The sequence below is a fragment of the Micropterus salmoides genome, unplaced genomic scaffold (assembly GCF_014851395.1).
Source record: "Micropterus salmoides isolate LMB-PRFRI ecotype aquatic unplaced genomic scaffold, ASM1485139v1 Ms_hic_scaffold_10, whole genome shotgun sequence".
In the NCBI taxonomy this organism is placed as follows: Eukaryota; Metazoa; Chordata; class Actinopteri; order Centrarchiformes; family Centrarchidae; genus Micropterus; species Micropterus salmoides.
Genome location: NW_024040041.1, coordinates 835,645 through 857,325, shown reverse-complemented (window position 1 = coordinate 857,325; position 21,681 = coordinate 835,645). Strand labels below are relative to the sequence as shown.

General features: G+C 40.6%; 1 protein-coding gene and 1 long non-coding RNA gene across 5 annotated transcripts in view; both read right to left on the bottom strand.

Moving 5' to 3' along the window:
- Nucleotides 1-21,681, bottom strand: part of mettl22 (methyltransferase like 22) — a 68,278-nt gene that overhangs the window by 25,877 nt on the left and 20,720 nt on the right. For 3 of the 4 annotated variants that reach the window (XM_038739075.1, XM_038739084.1, XM_038739104.1), the window contains exons 6-7: nucleotides 20,737-20,865; nucleotides 18,395-18,539 (exon numbers count right to left, since the gene is read on the bottom strand). In XM_038739075.1, the coding sequence (XP_038595003.1) occupies nucleotides 18,395-18,539; nucleotides 20,737-20,865 (274 nt within the window). The remainder of the gene's footprint in view (nucleotides 1-18,394; nucleotides 18,540-20,736; nucleotides 20,866-21,681) is intronic. The other variant, XM_038739093.1, reaches the window with a different exon arrangement.
- On the bottom strand, nucleotides 1,825-8,245 carry LOC119918394. Its single transcript, XR_005447430.1, has 2 exons — nucleotides 6,042-8,245; nucleotides 1,825-4,869 (listed from the first exon to the last, which is right to left on the bottom strand). It is a non-coding gene; the product is annotated as an uncharacterized LOC119918394 (long non-coding RNA).

Below are 21,681 nucleotides of genomic sequence, written 5' to 3'. Positions count from 1 at the left end.
TGGTATTTTTCTTCTACAGGAACAACTGCAGCAAGTTGCACATTTGTGGAATACGCACATTATCCGAGGCAGCAGAAATGCAGTAGCTCCAAGGGGACGCCCAATTCTCATGTATACCATCCCTCGTCTATTTGGAGGACAACATCACCTGAAAGAGGTCTCTCAGGAAGCAGTGGAGGCTTGTAAACCCGAGTGCCAACAGAGAGGACCTTATCCTCGCGATGAAACAGTTTTCAGCTTGTGTTGCCTTATAATGGCAGAGAACTTCTTACTCTCACCCACCATGGCAGATGAAGCCAGAGAGCTATATCTCTTCTTGAGAGCATACATTCAGAAATACTTTTAAATTACACCAGGAATTCTGACCAGTGGATTAAGGCAGGGCTACATTATGTCAACTGATCCCGTGGTTACTTTTGAACATTTTTGTGAGGTAAATATCCAAAACAAATAATCACAATGTTTCAGTGCAGAGTAAAAATGTGTGGTTTCAACAAAATATTTAACCTACCCTGTACATTTGGCCATTAAAACTACTGAAATGGGTTAAGGTCCCTGAGGTCAACAATTCAATTCAGTCCCACATGGCAGTTCATGTGGTGTCATCAGGGGAAGAGGTCCTTGCCTGCTGAAAAAATCTGAGACTGTTTTGGACCCACAAACAAATGAAACAAAGATAAAACATAGACTAGTGTTTGTTAATGGTCTAAGAAGAGGATGTCCAAGTGCCTGATGCTGGCCTTAAATTTGACATATAATAGGCTTACATTTTGAAAGACCTCCCCTTAATGTACTTTAAGATAGTGATCCAAAAGTGATTCTCATAAATTTGTGATTATGGAGTGTCAAAAACATTTTTTGTTTTGATGTGATGGCCCCAGACTGAATGGTTGATATGGAGTGGTTAGCCTGCAATGAGAGGAGCTTCTGAATAGGAGGGCTGCAACTAAGGATTATTTTCAATATCGATAAATATGTCAATCATTACCTCAAATAATCGATTAGTTGTTTGGTCCATAAAAATGTCAGAAAATACTGATAGCCCAAAGAGATGTTTTCAAATGGCTTATTTTGTCTTCAACCCAAATATAGTCAGCTTACTGTCATAGAGGAGTAAAGAAACCGAAAATATTCACATTTCATAAACAGAAATCAGTGAATTAAAAACGTCATGTGTCATCAAAAAATTATAAATCAATTATCAAAATAGTTGCCAATTAATTTAACATTTGACAACTTATGACTTCGATATAATAAGTTAACGGAAGAGGGATGAAGTGTTTGCCAAGATATTTCTAAATAGAAATAGAAAACGCTGTAATATTCTTTGTGGGCTTCATCAATGGTGACAAATTATTCAAAGTATATATTTTATGAATGTTTAGAGTCTTTAATATTTTAATACACTTAGTAGAAGTACCATTCCTTGACCTTCAGTAAATATATATGGCGATAAAGGTGTTTGATCAAATAACAGTGTGTTTGTTCAGTTATGTTTACCAATACCAGGATTTGCACTTTCTGCTTCAGGAGAAGGGGCACCAAACACTCTCAACTTAAGGGCTTTTCCTTGTATTTCTCAAGGGTTTGTATCCCTTTATTTTTGTTATCAACAGTGTGAGACATTTTTCACTGTTGATACAACATTTGCCAAATCTCTGTGCTTTCAATGTGAATTCAATTTGAATTTTATAGTTTTGATTTGGGATGACAAGATTCAAACTACCAACAGTTCCACTTATTAACAGATTTTTGTGAACTGCTAAAATATAAACAAATCACAAATGTCAATAATATGTAAGAATAAATAAACAATTTCAGAGATCAAGTAACTTCTTTTTTAATTATTTCATTTATAGAGAACAAAAGCAAGAGGTATTGATTCTTGATATGCTTTAATGGCTCAAGCTCCACCCCCTATGGATATACATAATAATAAAACATAGGAGGAAACAAACATCTGCCAGAAAATGACCTAAAGTGAATATTCAGGTTGAAAGGTGCAACTGTGCATTTACTTTTGTATTTATGTAGTAACAACATGCAGAGCAGCACAGCAACGTCACAAAGTGATGTGTCTACCCAAAAACTCAAGTCTAAAACCATAGGTTTCTGTTAAGGTCAGTGCAATTACTCTTACTAAAACTTGTTAAAAACAAGTACAAAAAATACAGCAGTACAAATACAAATCATCGGCCCTCACCAACCCACACACTCATTCTCTCTCTCTCTCTCTCTCTCTCTCTCTCACACACACATCAGATCTTGTACTCACTGCTTTCTGTGGGAACTCATCAACAGGTAACAGAAACAGCTTTTAAAAAACAAAAAAAGAACATGCCTGCTTTGAACAAACAGCAGCAAATAAAATTTGATGTCCGAAACTATAGACTGCTGTTTAGGTCAGTACAACTGGTGTAGCTAAACTTGACAAAAGCAAGTTAAGAAAACAAAAAGCAATAGCAGTACATAATCAACCCAATCACTCACTCCCTCAACTCACCAGCACACACGCACACACACACAGCTTTAAAAAGGAACATACCTGTATAGAACAAACGATAATAAAAAGCTGTGTGTATTTCTACATTTCTAAACATTACGTGCACGTCCAGCTATCAAGCACAGACAGGTACTTTATTGTTTCCAATGTACTTAGCAAATATTACTCTGACAGTTAAAACTTAGAAATGAGGTCTAACAGTACCCTCAAACGATACTGCAAACGCAGCATTGTTGATTACATATTTTACTATTGTTCAAAACATCTCAACTTCTTATTTTAAAAAGCCCTCTGTCTTTGTCATTGAAACATTCAGTATTGGAATCCTTTAGTTCCTTGATGGCAGACATGTATATTCACTCCAAATGCAACTCCTTTTCTTTTTCATGTTACTATGCTTTGCCTTGTGTGTATGTGCTGAATGGATCTAACCATTCACATATAATGGATTCATCAGCCCTCTTCATTAATAGGCTTGGCCCTGAAAAAATGAAATTGACCTAAGCTATGCGGAACTTTTAGCGACCAGTATACTGTCCATTTCAGTGCGTAGTTCTGGGTAGGAAGTGTATGTCCATGGCAGTTCCAGAGCTGGCCCATAAGTGTGTGCTACTGGTCGCCGTGCCAGACCATCTACTGGTGTGAACAGGACCTCAATCTTGTTGACACAGATAATATCTGACCCTGTGACAAACCTTAACATCCTTCTCAGTCCTGCATCATCCAGTCCTCTGATGTACTGTTGCAGAAAATGAAAGCTCTGGTTCTCTGCTTGCGTTGCAGGAGATGCATCCAGCAACTTCAAAAGCTTCCTTGTTGTTGGCTTTTTATCTTCATACATTCGCAGGACATGCTGTGGGCTCACAGATGCTTCTTTTAGGAAGGGGCTAGCAATTAATGACATTTTTTCTGCTGCATATCTTGGTTTTTGGATCAAGTCTCGAGTTGGAAGTACTGTTACATCCAAGCGGTCCAAAAGATCAAGTAGTTCATCCCTGTCCTCATCTAAAAGATCTTCTTTTAAGGCAGTGGTAATCAGATCCCTATCTGACTGATTTATGTACAGGAGAAGATTTTCAAACAGCATATCATCTGAGACTTCTTTCTCACCAAAAATAAGTGCCACTGTGAAAACAGGGGCAAGCCGACACGGAAAGTTTCCATGATCTTGAAATCCCTTGAGTAGAATTCGGCCAATGGATTTCCACTCTTCTTCCTGCCATTTAGGAGACAGTGATGGAACCCTCAGGTCCTCCCCTTCAGCTGTGTGGTCCATAAACTCCAAACCAGCCAAACCAAAATGTAACATACACATCCCTTGAGACACCATCTGCGTCAGCTTCTTTTTCATCTATGTAGGTGTATTTTAGGGGGTGTTTGAGGAGTGCTGGATCCTTGAACTGGTTAATCATCTCCTCCAGAAGATTGACCCTGTGAAGCTTTATTGTGACACACACAACATCATATGAAGCAGTAGAAGTCCTTGACTCATCACCAACAGATGTTGTGTCTGGAGTAACGGGTGCTGTGCTTGTTGGGGGAAGCGTGATGACCAGCTCATCTCCTTCAAACTGTAGGCTGGGTTGCTATATCAAAGTGTCCTCCATCTGACTAGTCATGAGTTCTCCAAGGAAGGGGCCAAACATCACCTCAGATGTGTCTGATAATGCATCTACATCAACATCCTTTAAATCTTTTGACAATATGACAACAGTTTGAGTAAATTGTTCATCTTCTTCATGTGTGTCTCTCAATTGTTCATCATTGTTTAAATCAGATGTATCACCATCCTCATCTGTCAGGCTCTTGGTGCACAGGTAAAATCTTAACACTCCCATTCTAAGTACCGTGTACAGTTCCCCAACTGTGATATCTTCATCAAACACAGCTTCCTCCTGATAGTCTAATATGTCATGACTGAATGTCTCAAATCTTCCAAATTTACTTTTCCCGTTTGGGAAGAAAAGGTCTTTAGCGCACTGTAATATGTCAGCTTTTTTTGATTCTTTGGGTATATCAAGGGTCCTTGTTCCCCCTCCTCTGCGTTTTCTTACTTGTTTACCTTCATGAATCCACCCCAACTCAACTTTTCTGGTCTTCTTTTCAGCCCATTTGTTGTTTGTTGCATGAGTTCTTTTCCGCTTTGGAGCAACAAAAGTCTCCTCTTGGTCAGTGTTCTTATCATCATTTCCATCAATGCCCATCTTTTTCTTTAGTTTTTCAAGCAGGGAATGTTTCCTGGATTCTTTTGTACTTGTACCTTTATTTTCCAAACAGAACCGTCTTGCTGCTATTCGATCTCCATATGCTGGAATGTAGCCAGCAAGAGTGTCATCATCCATTATGTCAATGACTGTGGCATCAATCTGTCAAGATAGACATAATTATTATAACTCAAGGACAAGACTGGAAACACCTGGATCATCCTCCAACCACACCCACATGCATGCACTCACACACACAAGCACTTTGTAACTCTGTTTAAAAAGTGCAAATTGTTTCATTAATTGCACTTGCACAAACATGTCACTGTACAATAAGAACCTAGCTGCAGTCATCTATAACATTTACAGCCCAAATTGTTTTATATCTATATTTGACATCATAATGATTCATTTAAAATACTCACATCATTTATTATTGATATATTGCTGACACATGAAAACTGTATTGTTTACACATGATGTGTGCATAAAAAAAATATTGTTTACCCAAGACGCATGTGTAACGTTGGCTACATTGTGCTGATGCTGGCTACTAAAGTGTGCCGGTGGGCACCGTTTAAAAATTCATGGTCACGGATTGTGAATGCGCACAGATTTGGAAGCCGGTGTTATGCCGAGTTTTGACTGCCTGCCGAGAATTGCATGCACCTCCAAATAATGCTTAAATATACGCTGTAATATTCTTTGTGGGCTTCATCAATGGTGACCTTCAGTAAATATATATGGCAATAAAGGTGTTTGATCAATAAGCAGACAAAGCAAAGTGTCTGAGAAGGACCTAAAGAGGTGGATGCATAATTCGGCAGATCAAATTTTGTAGGCTACCTGCCGAGATTTGCATCCACCTCGTTTCTCAGCATAAATGACCGTTAGCAACCGCGAGGTGCATGCAATTCTCGGCAGGCAGGCAGAATTCGGCACAACACCGGCAGGTTTTTACACATGGCTCCTTTTTCTCAACTGACCCCATAGGGGCTCAGTACTAACGTTAACCCCAACCGCGGAGGGTAACGTAACTAAACGTAACGTTACCGCTACGGTGGCGGGGGGCACACTGTAATGCCACTGCAACTGCCTACTGCCTACTTTCACTCTGGCCACGCAGTAAATCTCAACACTACGCAGCCGATGAATAGCTATTGGGTAACGTTAACGTTAACATGGGGGACTGTGTTACCCAGGGCTGGCTGGCTAGCTTGAAGTTAGCTAACATGCTATGCATAATATATTGGTAGGTCCAAGGAAGAAAGGCAAGGAAATACAGGTCTTACATTTAATGAGCTACGTAAAAAATACACTCAAATGTTACTTACATGTTCTTGTTCCATGTGTGAGAGGCACTCTTCTGATAAACCGCGATTTCGTAGAAATTTCAACAGTGGGGTATCCGTGTTGCGGGCCATTGTCATGCCAGTTCATCCTGGGAAATCCACCTCCACCCACATTATAACAAACAGTTTAAAGATAAATATATATTGATATAACAAGGAACTGTTCTTGTAATAACGTGATATGTTTTTATGTTGTAATAACGTAAAAAACATATTGTTATAACAATAAACTTATCATGTTATAACGTGAAAAATATGTTGTTATAACAACAAACTTTTCATGTTATAACATGATACTGATCTGCTTTTCTCTTTCTGCCATGGCATCAAGACGCTTCCGTAAGATGTGGCTTTTTTGAATTGGTTGGCAGTTATCTATATATTTATGAAATGTAAGGTTTGGTTTTGGGATTATATCTTTTTTTTTTTTTTTTTTTGTAATATTTTGCACGCTATTGGCATCTGCCCAGGGACTGCAGATGGAAATGAGCTTTTAGCTAAATCTGGTACAGTACATATATTGTGCATTGTTCCTGTTAAATAAATAAATAAATAAATATTGGCAATAGAAGAAAGCTATGAATTAATGAATTTTCCAAAATCGTTCAGCCCTACAGGCGAGGGGAAGACCTGTGTTAACATCTGTGAGGGGTTTCAATGCTGGATAAATCTACAAGATTTGAAAGGAAGGAAAATTGATGCTGAGGTTGCTCTGTTTCTGCTTGACAGGTGAGTAAAGTTAGCTTTGCTGTTCCACATAAACGACAGCTTCAGTATTACTGTCTTGTGTGTCTGTTGTCATGTTTGTGATGGTCCCGGCTGATTAGCTATGTTAGCTTTGCCGCAGTGGTCAGTGTGTGTGTGGAAGAGGAGAAATAGACGAAGCGCGTGTGTCTGAACGGAGCCCCGGTGAATAGAGAGAAACGGTCAGCTCCTTGTTCAGCAGTAAATGTACAGTACAAGTTACAGTGGCTGGTGAATAAAGACTGCAGCTTCACAGGACTAAAGAGGAGCTCCCGCTCCCGTGTGTTGCTGCTAACTGTTGAATAAAGTGAAGGAGGTTAGCCCCAAAGTTAGCACTGACTTCTCTGTGCTTCCCAACACTTATCAGTCACTGTATTTTTGTAAAAACTATTTCAAATAATTCGCTACTTTTTTACTCTGTTGTGTTTTGGATGCTGCGTTTGTATGCTTAAATGTCATTTGTTTGATGATGTTTGTTAACTAATTGTAACTATTGAAGTTCCTCTCGATAATCCTACCGATAAATAAACTAGACACTTTGTCTTAGATTTAGGCTTAGAAAAGTATTTTGCTGCAGTACATGTTTAAATATTGACAGGCTTGTCGTCACACCTTCTACAGTACTGCTAAAACATGCCCTCTTATCGAGGCTAACATGCTCTCGGACAGCAGACACTGTGGATTCTGCTGTATTTCAGCAGATTGGTTACCACCTAGTTGGATTCATAATAATACAAATAATACTCATTGCAGGTCATTCTTTATTTCAGCACTTACCCACAGGATGGTTTGGATGTGCGCACATTCTTCTGTGTTTAAACTAGATGTATATCAGAGCAGCAAACAAGGCACTCTTAAAACAATTTTGGCTCTAAGTGTGAGGTAGAAAGTGAAAATACTGCTGCACACAGAAACACACTGCATAATGACTTTTCAACATTTCATGTGAAACATGAAACATGTTAGGGAGTATTTTCACTTTTCAACTGATACTATATCGATGTCCCTTAGCAAGAGTTCAGCTTACATGTTTGATGTTTTACTACTGTAATCGGTGGCGGGTTTGGGGGGGAGCCCGTGCCTCAGAAGAGCCTTAAGACATTGATGATGCTTGAGTTTTCGGATAACGGCGTGTCTTTGGCGTGGCGTCAAAGTTCAATGCTTCGCTATGACACAGGAAGTTGTTGTAACTTCGCTGTACATGCTCATATCTCTACCAAATTTAATATATTTGATAAGGGTCACGCCCTAAACACATCTACAAGTCAAAATTCACTTCACCTCCTAGCGCCACCTGCTGGAATCAGGAAGTGTGCCTTCAAAGATGCAGGCCCTTCCTGTAAAATCCAGAATAGAATTTAAAATCATTCTTCTTACCTACAAAGCTCTTAATGGTCAGGCACCACCTTATCTTAAAGAGCTCATAGTACCTTACTACCCCACCAGAGCACTGCGCTCCCAGAATGCAGGGTTACTTGTGGTTCCTAGAGTCTCCAAAAGTAGACTAGGAGCCAGAGCGTTCAGCTATCAAGCTCCTCTCCTGTGGAACCAGGTTCCAGTTTGGGTTCAGGAGGCAGACACCATCTCCACATTTAAGAGTAGGCTTAAGACTTTCCTCTTTGATAAAGCTTATAGTTAGGGCTGGCTCAGGTGAGTCCTGAACCATCCCTTAGTTATGCTGCTATAGGCCTAGACTGCCGGGGGATTTCCCATGATGCACTGAGCTCCTCTCTCCTCTACTTTCTCTCCCTCTGTATGCAACCTCATCCCATTATTGCATGTTACTAACACAACTTCTCCCCTTTCTGTAGTCTCGTCCCTCTCCTCTCTCCTCCTATCACTTCCTGCAGGTTTTCTGGCTCTGGAGCTGTGGAGTCTGGATCTGTGGCTGCGGGTCACCTGCTGCCCCCGTGTTCCTGCTCGAAACCCTCTGCTGCAACTATTGTTACTAGTCTTATTGTTATTATTGTTATTATAATCATTAACATTACGATTGTTATCATTAACACTACTATAAATATCTGTACCATTATTCATTCAGTCTATAGCAACATCACCTTTACTGTCTGTACCTCTGTGTGTATATTGTAGGCTGCCCCCCTCCCTCCCCTTTCTCTCTCCTTCCATCCCTCTTTCTCTGTTCCTCTTTCTCTCTCTCTCTCTCTCTCTCTCTCTCTCTCTCTCTCCCCCCTCTCTCTCTCCTTCACCCCAACCGGTCGAGGCAGATGGCCGCCCACCCTGAGCTATGGTTCTGCTCGAGGTTTCTGCCTCTTAAAAGGAAGTTTTTCCTTGCCTCTGTCGCCTAGTGCTTGCTCTTGGTGGGAACTGTTGGGCTTCTGTAAATAACATCATAGAGTACGGTCTAGACCTGCTCTTTTATGAAAATCGCTCAGAGATAACCGTTGTTGTGATTTGGCGCTATATAAATAAATAAAATGTAATTGAAATTGAACAACAAACAACAACAACAATAATCATCAACAATATTCATACATTCAATATCTTTTTTGATGGTTGGCGCTGGCCCAAAAAAGATTGACAACCACTGCTCTAAGCTAATGTTACCGTTTTATTGCCAATTACTGATCAGCTGATTGTCCCGCTCACAACAAGGCTACATGAAATTAATCCAACTACATATTTACCACTTTTATTCACCACTGACTGGGGAAAAACGCCATGTCTCTCGGTGATTATGGCCAGCTTCTAAGCCTTCCATCTGGGAAAATCCACACCGACTCCTCTGGCTTCATGGTATAAAGATCCACATGCTGTCAGCTCTCATGCTAAATAACATGTGCACGTTCATTTGTTGAACGATGTTTGTTGTCGGCTATTGTAGAAACATGACGACAAAATACAGCGACCTCCACAGCAGGGGGTGCCCGCAATTATATAGATATAAATGGCTCATTCTAAGGTAATAAAAACATAACGGTTCATTATGTAAGGTCTTTATACACCACTGAAAACATAGTTATAAATATCATATTGCATTTCTGTCAATTCATTTTCAGAAATATTACACACTGAACCTTTGATGTTAGTCTTGACAAAATCTAGTGTTGCAAATTAATGTTACCAAATTTATATATTCTATTGTCAAACAGATAAATAGTTATTTTAAGGGCTATTGTATAGTTTCAGGTAACTTACCTCAAGTGTAAGCTGGAATTAAGTCACCACATGGCAGATGCTATGCACACATTTCCACCAGCATCAAGCCACATGGTGGCCGCGCCATCCAGTGGTCCACTGACAGCGAGAGGAACAAGGACAACTGACTCAAGTGCAGAGCTCTCCAAGAACCCATCAGAGCCTGCAACAGGCCCACAGACCAACAACACCGCTTCTCTTCCCCGGTGTGAGGGACCAAGCAGGCATGAGGAGTCAGAAAATAGGTTTCCAAAAATATAGGTTTTATTTACAAAAAACAAAAGAAACAACTCATTTACAAAAACTAGAAACTAGACTTTTATTATCCAACGAAGGTTAAAGTCAAGGGCAACTGGACTTGGTTGAAGATACTGGAAGACGTTTCGTCCCTCATCCAAAGGACTTCTTCAGTTCTGACTGACTGGCAGGGAAACTCAGCTATTTAACCTCAGTGGGGTCGTTTGCCAGGGTCATCGATACCGCTGGTTCGTTAGTGTTCCTGGTTGCTATAACGACAGTCGTTACAGTCGTTAGGACTGAACGACCATCATTGGTATCTTCACCTGAGGCCAATAGGTTACGTTTGGTGAGTTTCCTGGGTAACCTGGGTTTCCTGGGACGTTTTCAAGAATGCTATCAACAATCTGGATGAGTTTACAGAGGCTGTGACGTCTACATCAGCTTCTGTGAGGACAGCTGTATTCCAACACGGACCAGGGAGAGTTATAACAATGACAAACCCTGGTTTACAGCTAAACTCAGACAGCTAAGGTTGGAAAAGGAGGAGGCATTTAGGAGTGGAGACAGGGCCGGGTGCAGGGCGTTAAAGTACAGGTTTAGCAGGGAGCTGCGAGAAGCTAAAATACTGTACGCAGAGACTAAAGAACGAGTTCTCTACATACGACGCCACTTCTGTCTGGAGGGGGTTCAGACAGATCACAAACTATAAACTCAAAGTCCTCCACTCTATAAATGATCCTTGCCTGGCAAATGAGCTGAACCAGTTCTACTGCTGCTTTGAGAGTCAATCAGACACCATCCCCCGTGACTCCTCCGCTCAGCTTCAGCCTCACTCCACCACTTCTTCCCAGAGCTGGCCAGCTCCACCCCCTCCCCTCCTCTCTCCATCACAGAGAGGGAAGTCAATGGTCTTTTCAGGAGGCAGAAACCCTGCAAAGCAGCTGGGCCGGACTCTGTCTCCCCATCCCTGAAGCACTGTGCTGATCAGCTACGCCAGGATCCTGTTTGTGGATTTCAGCTCTGCTTTTAACACCATCATCCCGGCCCTGCTGCAGGACAAGCTCTCCCAGCTGATCGTGCCTAACTCCACCTGCAGGTGGATCATAGACTTCCTGACGGACAGGAAGCAGCACGTTAAGCTGAAGAAGTTCAGCCTGCCAAAGACAATGATGGTACACTTCTACACCACCATCACTGAGTCCATCCTCACCTCCTCCATCACCATCTGGTACGCTGCTGCCACTGCCAGGGATAAGGGCAGGCTGCAGCGCATCATTCGCTCTGCAGAGAAGGTGATTGGCTGCAATCTTCTTTCTCTTCTGGACCTGTACGCCTCCAGGACTCTGAGGCGAGCAGGAAAGATTGCAGCTGACTCCTCCCACCCTGGACACAAACTGTTACAGACTCTCCCCTCTGACAGGAGGCTGCGGTCCATTAGGACCAAAACATCTCGCCACAAAAACAGTTTCTTCCCATCTGCAGCTAGCCTCATTAACAAGGCCCGGGTCCCTCACTGACACTCCCCCCCTTGCAAATGATACAAATATCTCTGCACATGTAAATACTGTTTCATCTCGTGTCGGGCACAGACCTGGCACGTCGCACATATTTGTTGTTGTATATTTTTATGTTGTCAGTTTATATATTTATATTTACACAATATTGTCTTCCGTTGCGTTACTTCTGCACGGCACAGACCCAGAATAATGCACATGTATATATCTGCAACATTGTTCTTCCATTCCATATTTATATATTTCTACATTTATTTATGTTGACTGTATGTTTGTCTACATGTAGCACTTTATCACCACAGCAAATTCCTCGTATGTGTAAAACACTACTTGGCAATAAAGCTCCTTCTGATTCTGATTCACCAAAACAATTCCTTAATTATGTAAATATTGTACATATCCACACTCCTTATATTATTTTATATTTTACTCTGATATTTATATACTTCTCTATATACCACTATCTTTATTATATTCCTTTGCCCTTGTGCAATGTTTGAAAGTGTAACACAGAATTTCCCTTCGGGGATCAATAAAGTATTTCTAATTCTGAATTATATAGTGGCTGTCATTCAGGCCATCAGGCCATTCTTACACAAAGGGTGTAGACAAACATAATATATAAACAAACCCCAATAACTACAAACCATGTTAAGCCAATGCTACCTAATATGAACTAAAGGTAATCAATAAAAATTATTATAACAACAAAAGCCTAACTAGCAAAGAAAAGAACACAGCTCAAAATGGTAAACTCTGCCCCTCCCCATGATATGGGAGAACATTGTGCAATCCAATTATCCATCCCCTACTTAAACACCTTAGATTAAGTTGGACGTCCTTTTGTCAGCCAATCAGACACCCAGCAGCAACTCCCCAGGAACAGGTAACTCAAGAAGAGAAGTATTAATTTTAATTTTAAATTCATCCTATAGCTTAAAAAAAGCATTAAGATAGTAAAAATTACCCTGTGACACTCAACCCCATTCTGATGAAGTGCTTTGATAAACTGGTTCTTCAGCACATAAAGAACAACATCCTTCACCAATTTGCTTTCAGAACCAACGGATCCACAGAGGATGCCATTTCCACTGCCCTCCACTCAGCCCTCAAACACTTTTCTAGTGCTCAACACCAGAGCCCCCCAGGGCTATGTGCTCAGCCCCCTCGTGTTGATTCTGTACACCCACGACTGCATCCTCCAACATGAAGGGAACTCTGTTGTGAAGTTTGCAGATGACACCACCATCATCGGCCGGATTTCAAACAACAATGAGACTTCATATTGGGAGAAAATTCATCTCGCAGAGTGGTGCTCTGAGCACAACCTACTGCTCAACGTCAGCAAAACTAAGGAGCTGATCATTGATTTCAGGGAGAAGGAGATAAAGACACACACTCCTGTCTAGATCGGTGGAGCAGGTGAACAGTTTCAGGTTCCTGGGAATCAGCATCACAGAGAACCTGACATGGTCGTCTCACATCTCCACGCTGCTGAAGAAAGCTCAGAAACCACTGGATTTCCAGAGGAAGCTTAAGAAGGCCAAATTCTCACGCCAAGTTCTTGTCAGTTTTTACAGAGGAGCAACAGAAAGCATCCTGACTGGAAACATCACCAACATGGGATGTGCACGGCCCAGGACCGGAGGGCTCTGCAGCGGGTGATTCAGACTGCTCAGAAGATCATTGGTACCCATCTCCCGAGCATCAGTGATATCAGTGAGGTGAGGTGTCTGCAGAGCCCAAAGGATACTGAAGGACAGTACCCACCCAGCCACAGCCTGTTGCCTTCTGGGAGGAGATACAGAAGTTTCTGCTGCCGTACCACCAGACTGCAGAGCAGCTTTTCCCCCCAAGTTGTCAGACTCTTAAGCTAAAATTCATTCTCAGCACTGCTCCATCGATTATAGTTTATTCCTATATACCATTTTTATGGTAAATTATTTCTATATTAGGGCTGTATATAACAATTATTTTTCAAGTCGATTAATCTAACGATTATTTTTTCAATAAGTCGATTAAACAACAAATTTTGTGTATTCTAAAGAAAGAAAAGTTGCCTATTACTTGATTAACATACCAATTTATCCAAAATAAATATCAAAAACATGTCTAATCAATAATATTTTATTCAATCATCCTGATGAAGCACATATCTTAAAATGAATCCACTTTCCACCTCACTGATGTGTTGTGATAATAACAATAACAGACATTAATTAGGCCACTTTACTTAAAACTTTAAACGTTTCTGACATGGATTTATTTCAATATTGAGCAATGCAGTATGATAATCAAATGTATTTCTCACAGATGGTCTGTAATGTTAGATTCAGCTGTTTTCTCGGCCGTTAAATAAACAGAAAATATGAAACGGCCGAACATTAGATGACACCCAGCAGAGGGGCAGAAATTACTTTTAACATGAAGGCGATAAAGAAATACTTGTAAAAAACATTTTAACGGACTACGTGTCCTCGTGCTGAGAGTGTGGCGTGCAGTGTTCCGGGATACTTTCGCGTCACGTGTTCAGGCTGCTTCACGTATTTGTGTTTATGCCCTATTTATGCCCTACTAAGCCAATTGAAGTAGTAAAGGGGTGGTGGTGGCGCATAGATAAGATGCTTGCCTTTGGTGTGGGAGACCTAGTTGCTCCAGAGGCGTGCGACTGACATGTATAGCAGTTGTAAGTCGCTTTGGATAAAAACGTCAGCTAAATTAATTAATGTAATGTAAACCCTAACCCTTTGTCAGCCCTCCATCCAGACTAAAACTGCTTTCTCAGTTTGGAAAACGCAGGTTTTCCAAACTGGCTTCTGGTGTGTATAAATCTTAAAGTGGTCATATTATGCTCATTTTAGGTTGTTGTTAGATCCCGTCAAAAAGCTCTTATCTGGCGTTATCATACCAAATATGTACACCTTCCAACATTTAGCTGCCAAACGGTAAATCTACCTGCATTTGCCGCTTGGTGGGTGTTAATTTACACTGCTGCTTAGCACTGATCAACAATCAACAACTTCAGCCAATACACCCCTATCATCTATTCTAAACAAAATAGAGGAGAAATAAAAGCATACAACAATCAGCAAGCACGTGTAAGTGTGTGTGTGTGTGTGTGTGTGTGTGTGTGTGTGTGTGTGTGCTAAACTCACTCTGATTCAGATGACTAAATTACCTACACCATTACTTTGGTGATGTCATTTACATGTCTGCAGGTAAGCGGCTAGATGTTCTTTAACACTCAGCTATCAGATTTGCTCCTTACAGGACACACCACTGCAATCTATACACCTCCATAAACTGGACATCACTTCATACTCGACATAAAATCCACTAGTTTATGCTCATTTACAAAATTCTTTTAACTCCTCCGTATTTGGGATGTCTACTTCATCCTTCTTCCGTCACCTACAGCGCCCACTCTGCTAGTCACATCCAGCTACAAATCCCTTCAGCTATCACATCATTAGGTCGCACCACCAGTTCGCTGCACCCAACGATTGGGACAATTACAAAAAACAATAAAACTCTCCATTCTAGTCACCACTGCCACTTTTAAAGGCAAAATCACAAACTTGCTTACTGAAAACTGTAATTGCTTCATGTAATGTTATGTGTTGTTGTTATATGTCGCTCTGTTACAATCTAGCTTGTTTTCATTATTCAACTATTGTGCCATTTGTTGTATCGTCTACTCTCTGTAGATTATCTTATGTCTAGTCTGTTATCATGTTTCTTTATCTGTCTTGTAATTATTTTCTCATCTGGTCTCTTTGTGTCCTTGTGCCTGTTTTTAAAGTTGGTTGTTGGGACTGTGTTGTTGTCCTGTATCCTCCCTCTATTGTTTGATGTTTTTATTTAATCCCAGTTCTCACAGGAGGCATTTGTCTCCTGCCAGGACGTTATTGTAAATAATTTACTGTGGTAAAATTCAATAACTGCCACTTTATCACACAGTAACTGACAGCGAACTTCATTGGACAGTGGTGTTCCTGGACTTCAGTCTTGATACAGTGATGTTATTGCCTTCACACACAGTAACAGGAAGAAACAGTAACACGTCTAGCAGTGTGGCCCTGAAACAAAACATGAAACGTAATTATAATGCAATTATAATGCATCAGTCAGTTTAGGAAATCGGAAGGTCAGCGGTTCAATCCCTGGCTCCCCCTGGTTGCGTGTCGAAGTGTCCTTGAGCAAGATACTGAACCCGGAATTTATGAGTGAGTGTGAATGTTAGTTTCCGTTTGAGCACTTAGGCTCAGTGTATGAATGTGTGTGACTGGTGAATGCAGATGTAGTGTAAAAGCGCTTTTAGTGAGGGAAAAACTAGAAAGGCGCTATTCAAGTACAGAGCATTTACATTTGCATTCTTGGCTCAGATTCTGATGATCGTCGGGATACAGCACTGGTGGCATGGTCTAGCCTTTTCAAATGTTATCAACCGAATGGATCACATTCTGATATTGAAACGAGTCATTTTGCTCGGTTATGACGGTCAAATTTACTGATCCACCATGTTACAGCCGCCGTTTTGGTTGCTAGTAAAAGTTACTTCAAAGCAAAGGTACTTCCTGTCGGCCCAGAGGCATTGCGAGGCTTCCAGCCGACCAATCACAGAGCTTCGGTCCGCGTCGAGTCAAGTTACATTTTTTAAGGAGGTGCACGTCAGGCTACTCCATCGGTGACAGCGTAGGGTAGGGGGCTCCGCAGAGGCTACGCCATCAATTTGACGCAGAAGTGTAAATTGCACTTTATTCTCCTCTCGATGGTAATGGTGTGGTTTGTTTCTTCTTCTGCAGGTATGAAGACCATTATGTTGTGTATAAAAGCTTCCTTTGGATCCAAAAAACTTTTCGGTAATTACAAAAGGGAACAAATGAAAAATTGTGTGCTCTTGAATGCTGAGTCCTTTATAAAGTAACGTTGTTGATTGCGAAACACCTCCTGTTTCTGCTAGCGCATTCAGTGACATCATGACTGCACCTTCGGGGGTTTCCACACTTCCGTGAGGGCTTGGCCAATAGAAAACCAGTATTTGGTTTTTACTTAAAATTAACGCTGAAGGGTGAATAAACAGACAGAGAGAGAACCGTTGTTTCTTTGTTACATGCTTTTTGTGTTACATGCAGGCCGCTTTGTTAGGCTTCTGGCCTATAGGCCTCTTCTTTGACTCCATTAAGTGAGGTTCCCATAGTGAAAATGTTTGTGGAGTGAACTGTGGAATGTACAACAGTTCCTCAATGGTCAATGTAATTGGAAAAAGAGAGTTGAAGACTGAACAAATAAACAAAAACAAAAAAGGGACTTGAGAGTGTAACAACAAGGCAGCCATCTGCGGTGCCGTCTTGGCATCATTAGTTACATTTCTGAATGATGATCGGAGCTAATCAGGGAGGTAGATGCTAAGGCTACTTCACCGTGGCCAAGTGTTTTATATAGGGCTGGGTATCGTTCAAAGATTTTCCTTTGAAAAGACATATTTTCAATGTAGCATAGGCCTGTATTGTGTCTTTCTTTAGTTTTTATAGTGTCATTTCATTATTTATTAATTTTTTGTTTGTTTGTTTATATGTGAATTTGTGCTCTGGCAACATTTCAACCTAAACATTCATGGCAATGGGCGAGAGAGAGAGAGAGAGAGAGAGAGAGAAATGTCTCATCTCATCTCATGGAAAAGTTTCTGCCACTACATATCAAAGTTTCCTCCTCACTAGAAGAAGAGGTGCCCAGGCTGGACCCTGATCCTTCTCATATGAGGTGTAACAATAACTATCACAATAGAAAGTAAACTCAGTCGCGTGTCTTTATTCCCCTGCAGCAAAGTCACAGACATCAGCCCAAGGATCGGTACGTGATGTCACCGTCACACGGCAGCTCTTCTGCCGGCTGCACATGCAGGTCTGTGTGTGGCGGTGGCATCACTTACTGATCCTTCAGAAATGCAGGGGAAAATGTAGCGTGTGTGGAAGCTACTGCGCCACTCGGTCAATAAAAGAGCTTTGATTTTTAATTTATTCATTTTATTTATTTTTTGCCTATTAATATACAAACACTGTGTCATTTACTTACACACACACACACACACACACCCGCTTAACGTTTTATTTATATATTTTAATTCTATATTATTTTCATTTTCTAACATACTAACACACACATACGCCTATTGTTACTTACTTTTTTCTAATATTTATTGTTACATAATTTTTATATTTTATATTTTTTTTATTATTATTATTTTATTTTGTATTAACACACACAAACACAACTTTTGCTATTTTATTTCCTTATCTAATGAAATGTATGAAATTTATTTGATACCCAGCCTTAGTTGTATATGTTTGAATATTGAGTTTTCTGTGAATGAACTTCCATGCTGAAGTTCATTCTTGACCTTGGGATCAGTATGTGTGACAAAATAATCTCAGCACCAAAATCGATTTACTAGCATTTTCTGTGCTTTTAAACAGTATCTCATCTTCATCAGCAGTCTTGATAACACCTGAGCCAGGTCCATTCACTGATAAAAACCATGAGATGCTGTTGAAACTCAGAAAAAGCAATAACCTTTGACTATAACCTTTGATGCTCAAATGGATTGAGTTGTATTCACAGAATTCTCAATTGTTTTTTGAATGTTGATCATTATTAATGTTATTTAGAATGGCATTATACCTGTACAGTACACTGTTTTGGCTATGGTTGCCGTGATGATGCTGGTTAAGCCCGTTCCCCCTCCTAGCTCAAGGACTGTCACTCCTCTGAACATGACAGGATTACAGAGGATGAAGTCACCCAAGAGGAATGCCCCTCGCCACACCTGATGAAGACAGTGAAAAAGACAAAAAATAACCACCACTTACACAAACAATTCATGGCACAGATTGGCATTAGGTTTTTCCAAGACTGTTAAATGATACATTCAGTTTCATCAGCTAAAAAAAATTATTTTCAATACACATAAATAATACACCTAAAAACTAGGGCTAAGAATATTTGGGTTATCACACCCTTTTTGAGAAATGAGTGGCTCAGCTTATTATGTAAAAAAACTTAAAAATAAATAAAGCATGACTGATGATAAATAAATTATTCGATTAATAAAGTTAGAATTTGTTCCAGGGCTAAATGGTGGCTGTGGTTTTAACTAATTAAGAGCTATAACAAAATTACCATTAACAGATAGTTGAAGGATTTGGACTTCTACATAGAAGAGGTTGGCAGTATATTCATTCTTATGCAATATTAAAGAAAACCAGCACTTATATACACAAGCATTTATTTCCAAGGTAAACAAACCAAAACACACCATATGAGTCTAACGCACTAAACTAAGACAAAGAGCAGACAAAGAGATGTGTGTATCTGATAGGGACAGTGTGTGTGTGCCTTTGTTCTGCCGTCAGTATGTTTTGCATACACAAGCACACGTGGAAGAAAGAATGTGAGGGGGAACTCCTCCTGCATGTGTGGTTGTTTAAGGCCCAATAGAAGTACATGTATGTAAGGACTGTCTGTGTGAAGCATAACATTTCTAACAACAATTTAGCAGCAGCTGAAAACTATGGTTACATACTCTCATGTTAACAAAGATCACAACAAAAAAAAAAACTCTGAAAAACACATCAGTGTATATTTACAAAAGCTAAACCATCCCTTTGTCGATGCTCTGGCTTTGGTGGGTAAATCAAGATTGTCTGTGAGTTTAGTTCCATCTTGGAATGGCCACAAGGTGAAGCTGCGGCAGTTCTGCAAACCTCTGAACCCATTTTTTAGCCTTCTGGAGGTAGCTGCATCCCAACTGATTACCCTCTCCCATAGATCTTAAAACAGGCACTTCACTCATATAGTGAATGAGCAAGTGAGGTTACCGATGGGGTCGAAAGTGATATCTGTAGCACATTTCTCTGTGTTTTCCTTGCCCTTTAAAATGTCCAGTAGTCCTTTTAGATCACACATATCAGAGGTCCTTCTCTGATCTCCACGCTAATACTAACCCTAACACTTAATAAGTAAATTTCCAAGTGTCGCTAGCCACAGAACCATACAGTCCCCTCCAAAAGTATTGGAACGGTAAGGCAAATTGCTTTGTTTTTGTTGTTCACTGAAGATATTTGCTTCACCATGCTTCACAGATGAGCTTGTATGCCTCAGATCATAAGCAGTTCCTTTATTTCTCCACACTTTGGCCTTTCCATCACTTTGCTAGAGATTAATCTTGGTAAGATTGTGTTCCAGAACTTTTGCAGCTCATCTCTGTACTTCTTTGCAAATTTCAATCTGGCCTTCCGATTCTTCCTGCTGATGAGTGGTTTGCATCTTGTGGTGTGGCCTCTATATTTCTGCTCTCTGAGTCTTCTTCTAACAGTCAGTGGTGTAGTCTACGTGATACGCAGGTATACACCGTATACCCACTAGGAATGGTCAGAGTTTTCCGTATACCCACTTAAAATAGCGAGATGATACTTAACATTGTTTTGTGACAGAACTTTCAAACGTTCATTCATAAATTCACCCCATTTGTGTTGCGAAGGTCTGAACTGACGTTTGCGGCTTCCGTCCGGCTGATGCTGTCGTAACATTACCTGGTGAGTGTGTGTGTGTGTGTGTGTGTGTGTGTGTGTATATACACAGTAGTAGCAGTTCCTGGATGCTTGCTCATGCATTTAAGCTGATACAGTACATAACCTACGTTTGACAATGGTTTTTGGAAGATAAGTGAGCTTGAGAGGATGTGGACCACTTTTGGTGTCCTCGGTGCTAATATTCTGTAATGAATAAGTTTTGGTGATAGAACTGCACAGGCCTATGTTCATCGTTATTACTGCAACTGAAAGCCTCAGCTTTCCATTAATAATAGTTACAACTCGCACTGTGAAGTGTGCATTGAAAATTGGCAGATGATAAAACCAGATTCATATTCCTATTCCTAAAATGTCCCCACCACTTTTCAACACAAAGTGACGCCCCTTTCCCACCTGTAACCATCATTGGCTGTTAAAGTCTTTTTTCTGTACCTGGTCTGGTAAGCTGAAGTGCTCACTCTCTGATTTGGACTTCATTTTGCAGGGTGGATGGGCTTGAGCACTTTCCATTTGCCGTTGTCTGACTTGCATGTGTAAGCTAATGCTTGGGCTGTTACGGTTCTGAAACAGAGAATAAAACCACGACAACAAATGTCCACAAAGGGCTGGACAATATGACGTAAAATCAAAATCATGATTATGATTAATAAACAATTATTTTGTTTTTGTTGTTTTGCCCTCATAGTTCACTGACAAGGTTTATACTGTAAATATGCTCAACTATTAAAGGTGGTATAGTGACCTCTTTGTTTTTTCATTGTGTGAATCACTCTCAGGCTGACCCTTGTTTGCTTGTAGAAAAACATGACCAAACACAAACTGCAAGCAGCGTTGGGCGGGCCACATTCTGGAGCTCTGCCGGTGTGGATGTGAATTTGCCACGCGCGTTGAAGGGACACTTCCTGATTCCAGCAGGTGGCGCTATGAGGTTGAGTGAATTATGACCTGTAGATGTGTTCAGGACGTGACCCTTATCAAATGTGTGAAATTTGGTAGAGATATTCGGGATTACTGCAATTCCTTATTCTCAGGCTTCTTGGAAAAGTCCATTAAGACTCTTCAGCTGATCGAGAATGCTGCAGCACGTGTTCTGACAGGAACCAGGAAAAGAGATCACATTTCTCCTGTTTTAGCTTCTTTGCATTGGCTTCCAGTAAAATCCAGAATAGAATTTAAAATCATTCTTCTTACCTACAAAGCTCTTAATGGTCAGGCACCATCTTATCTTAAAGAGCTCATAGTACCTTACTACCCCACCAGAGCACTGCGCTCCCAGAATGCAGGGTTACTTGTGGTTCCTAGAGTCTCCAAAAGTAGACTAGGAGCCAGAGCGTTCAGCTATCAAGCTCCTCTCCTGTGGAACCAGGTTCCAGTTTG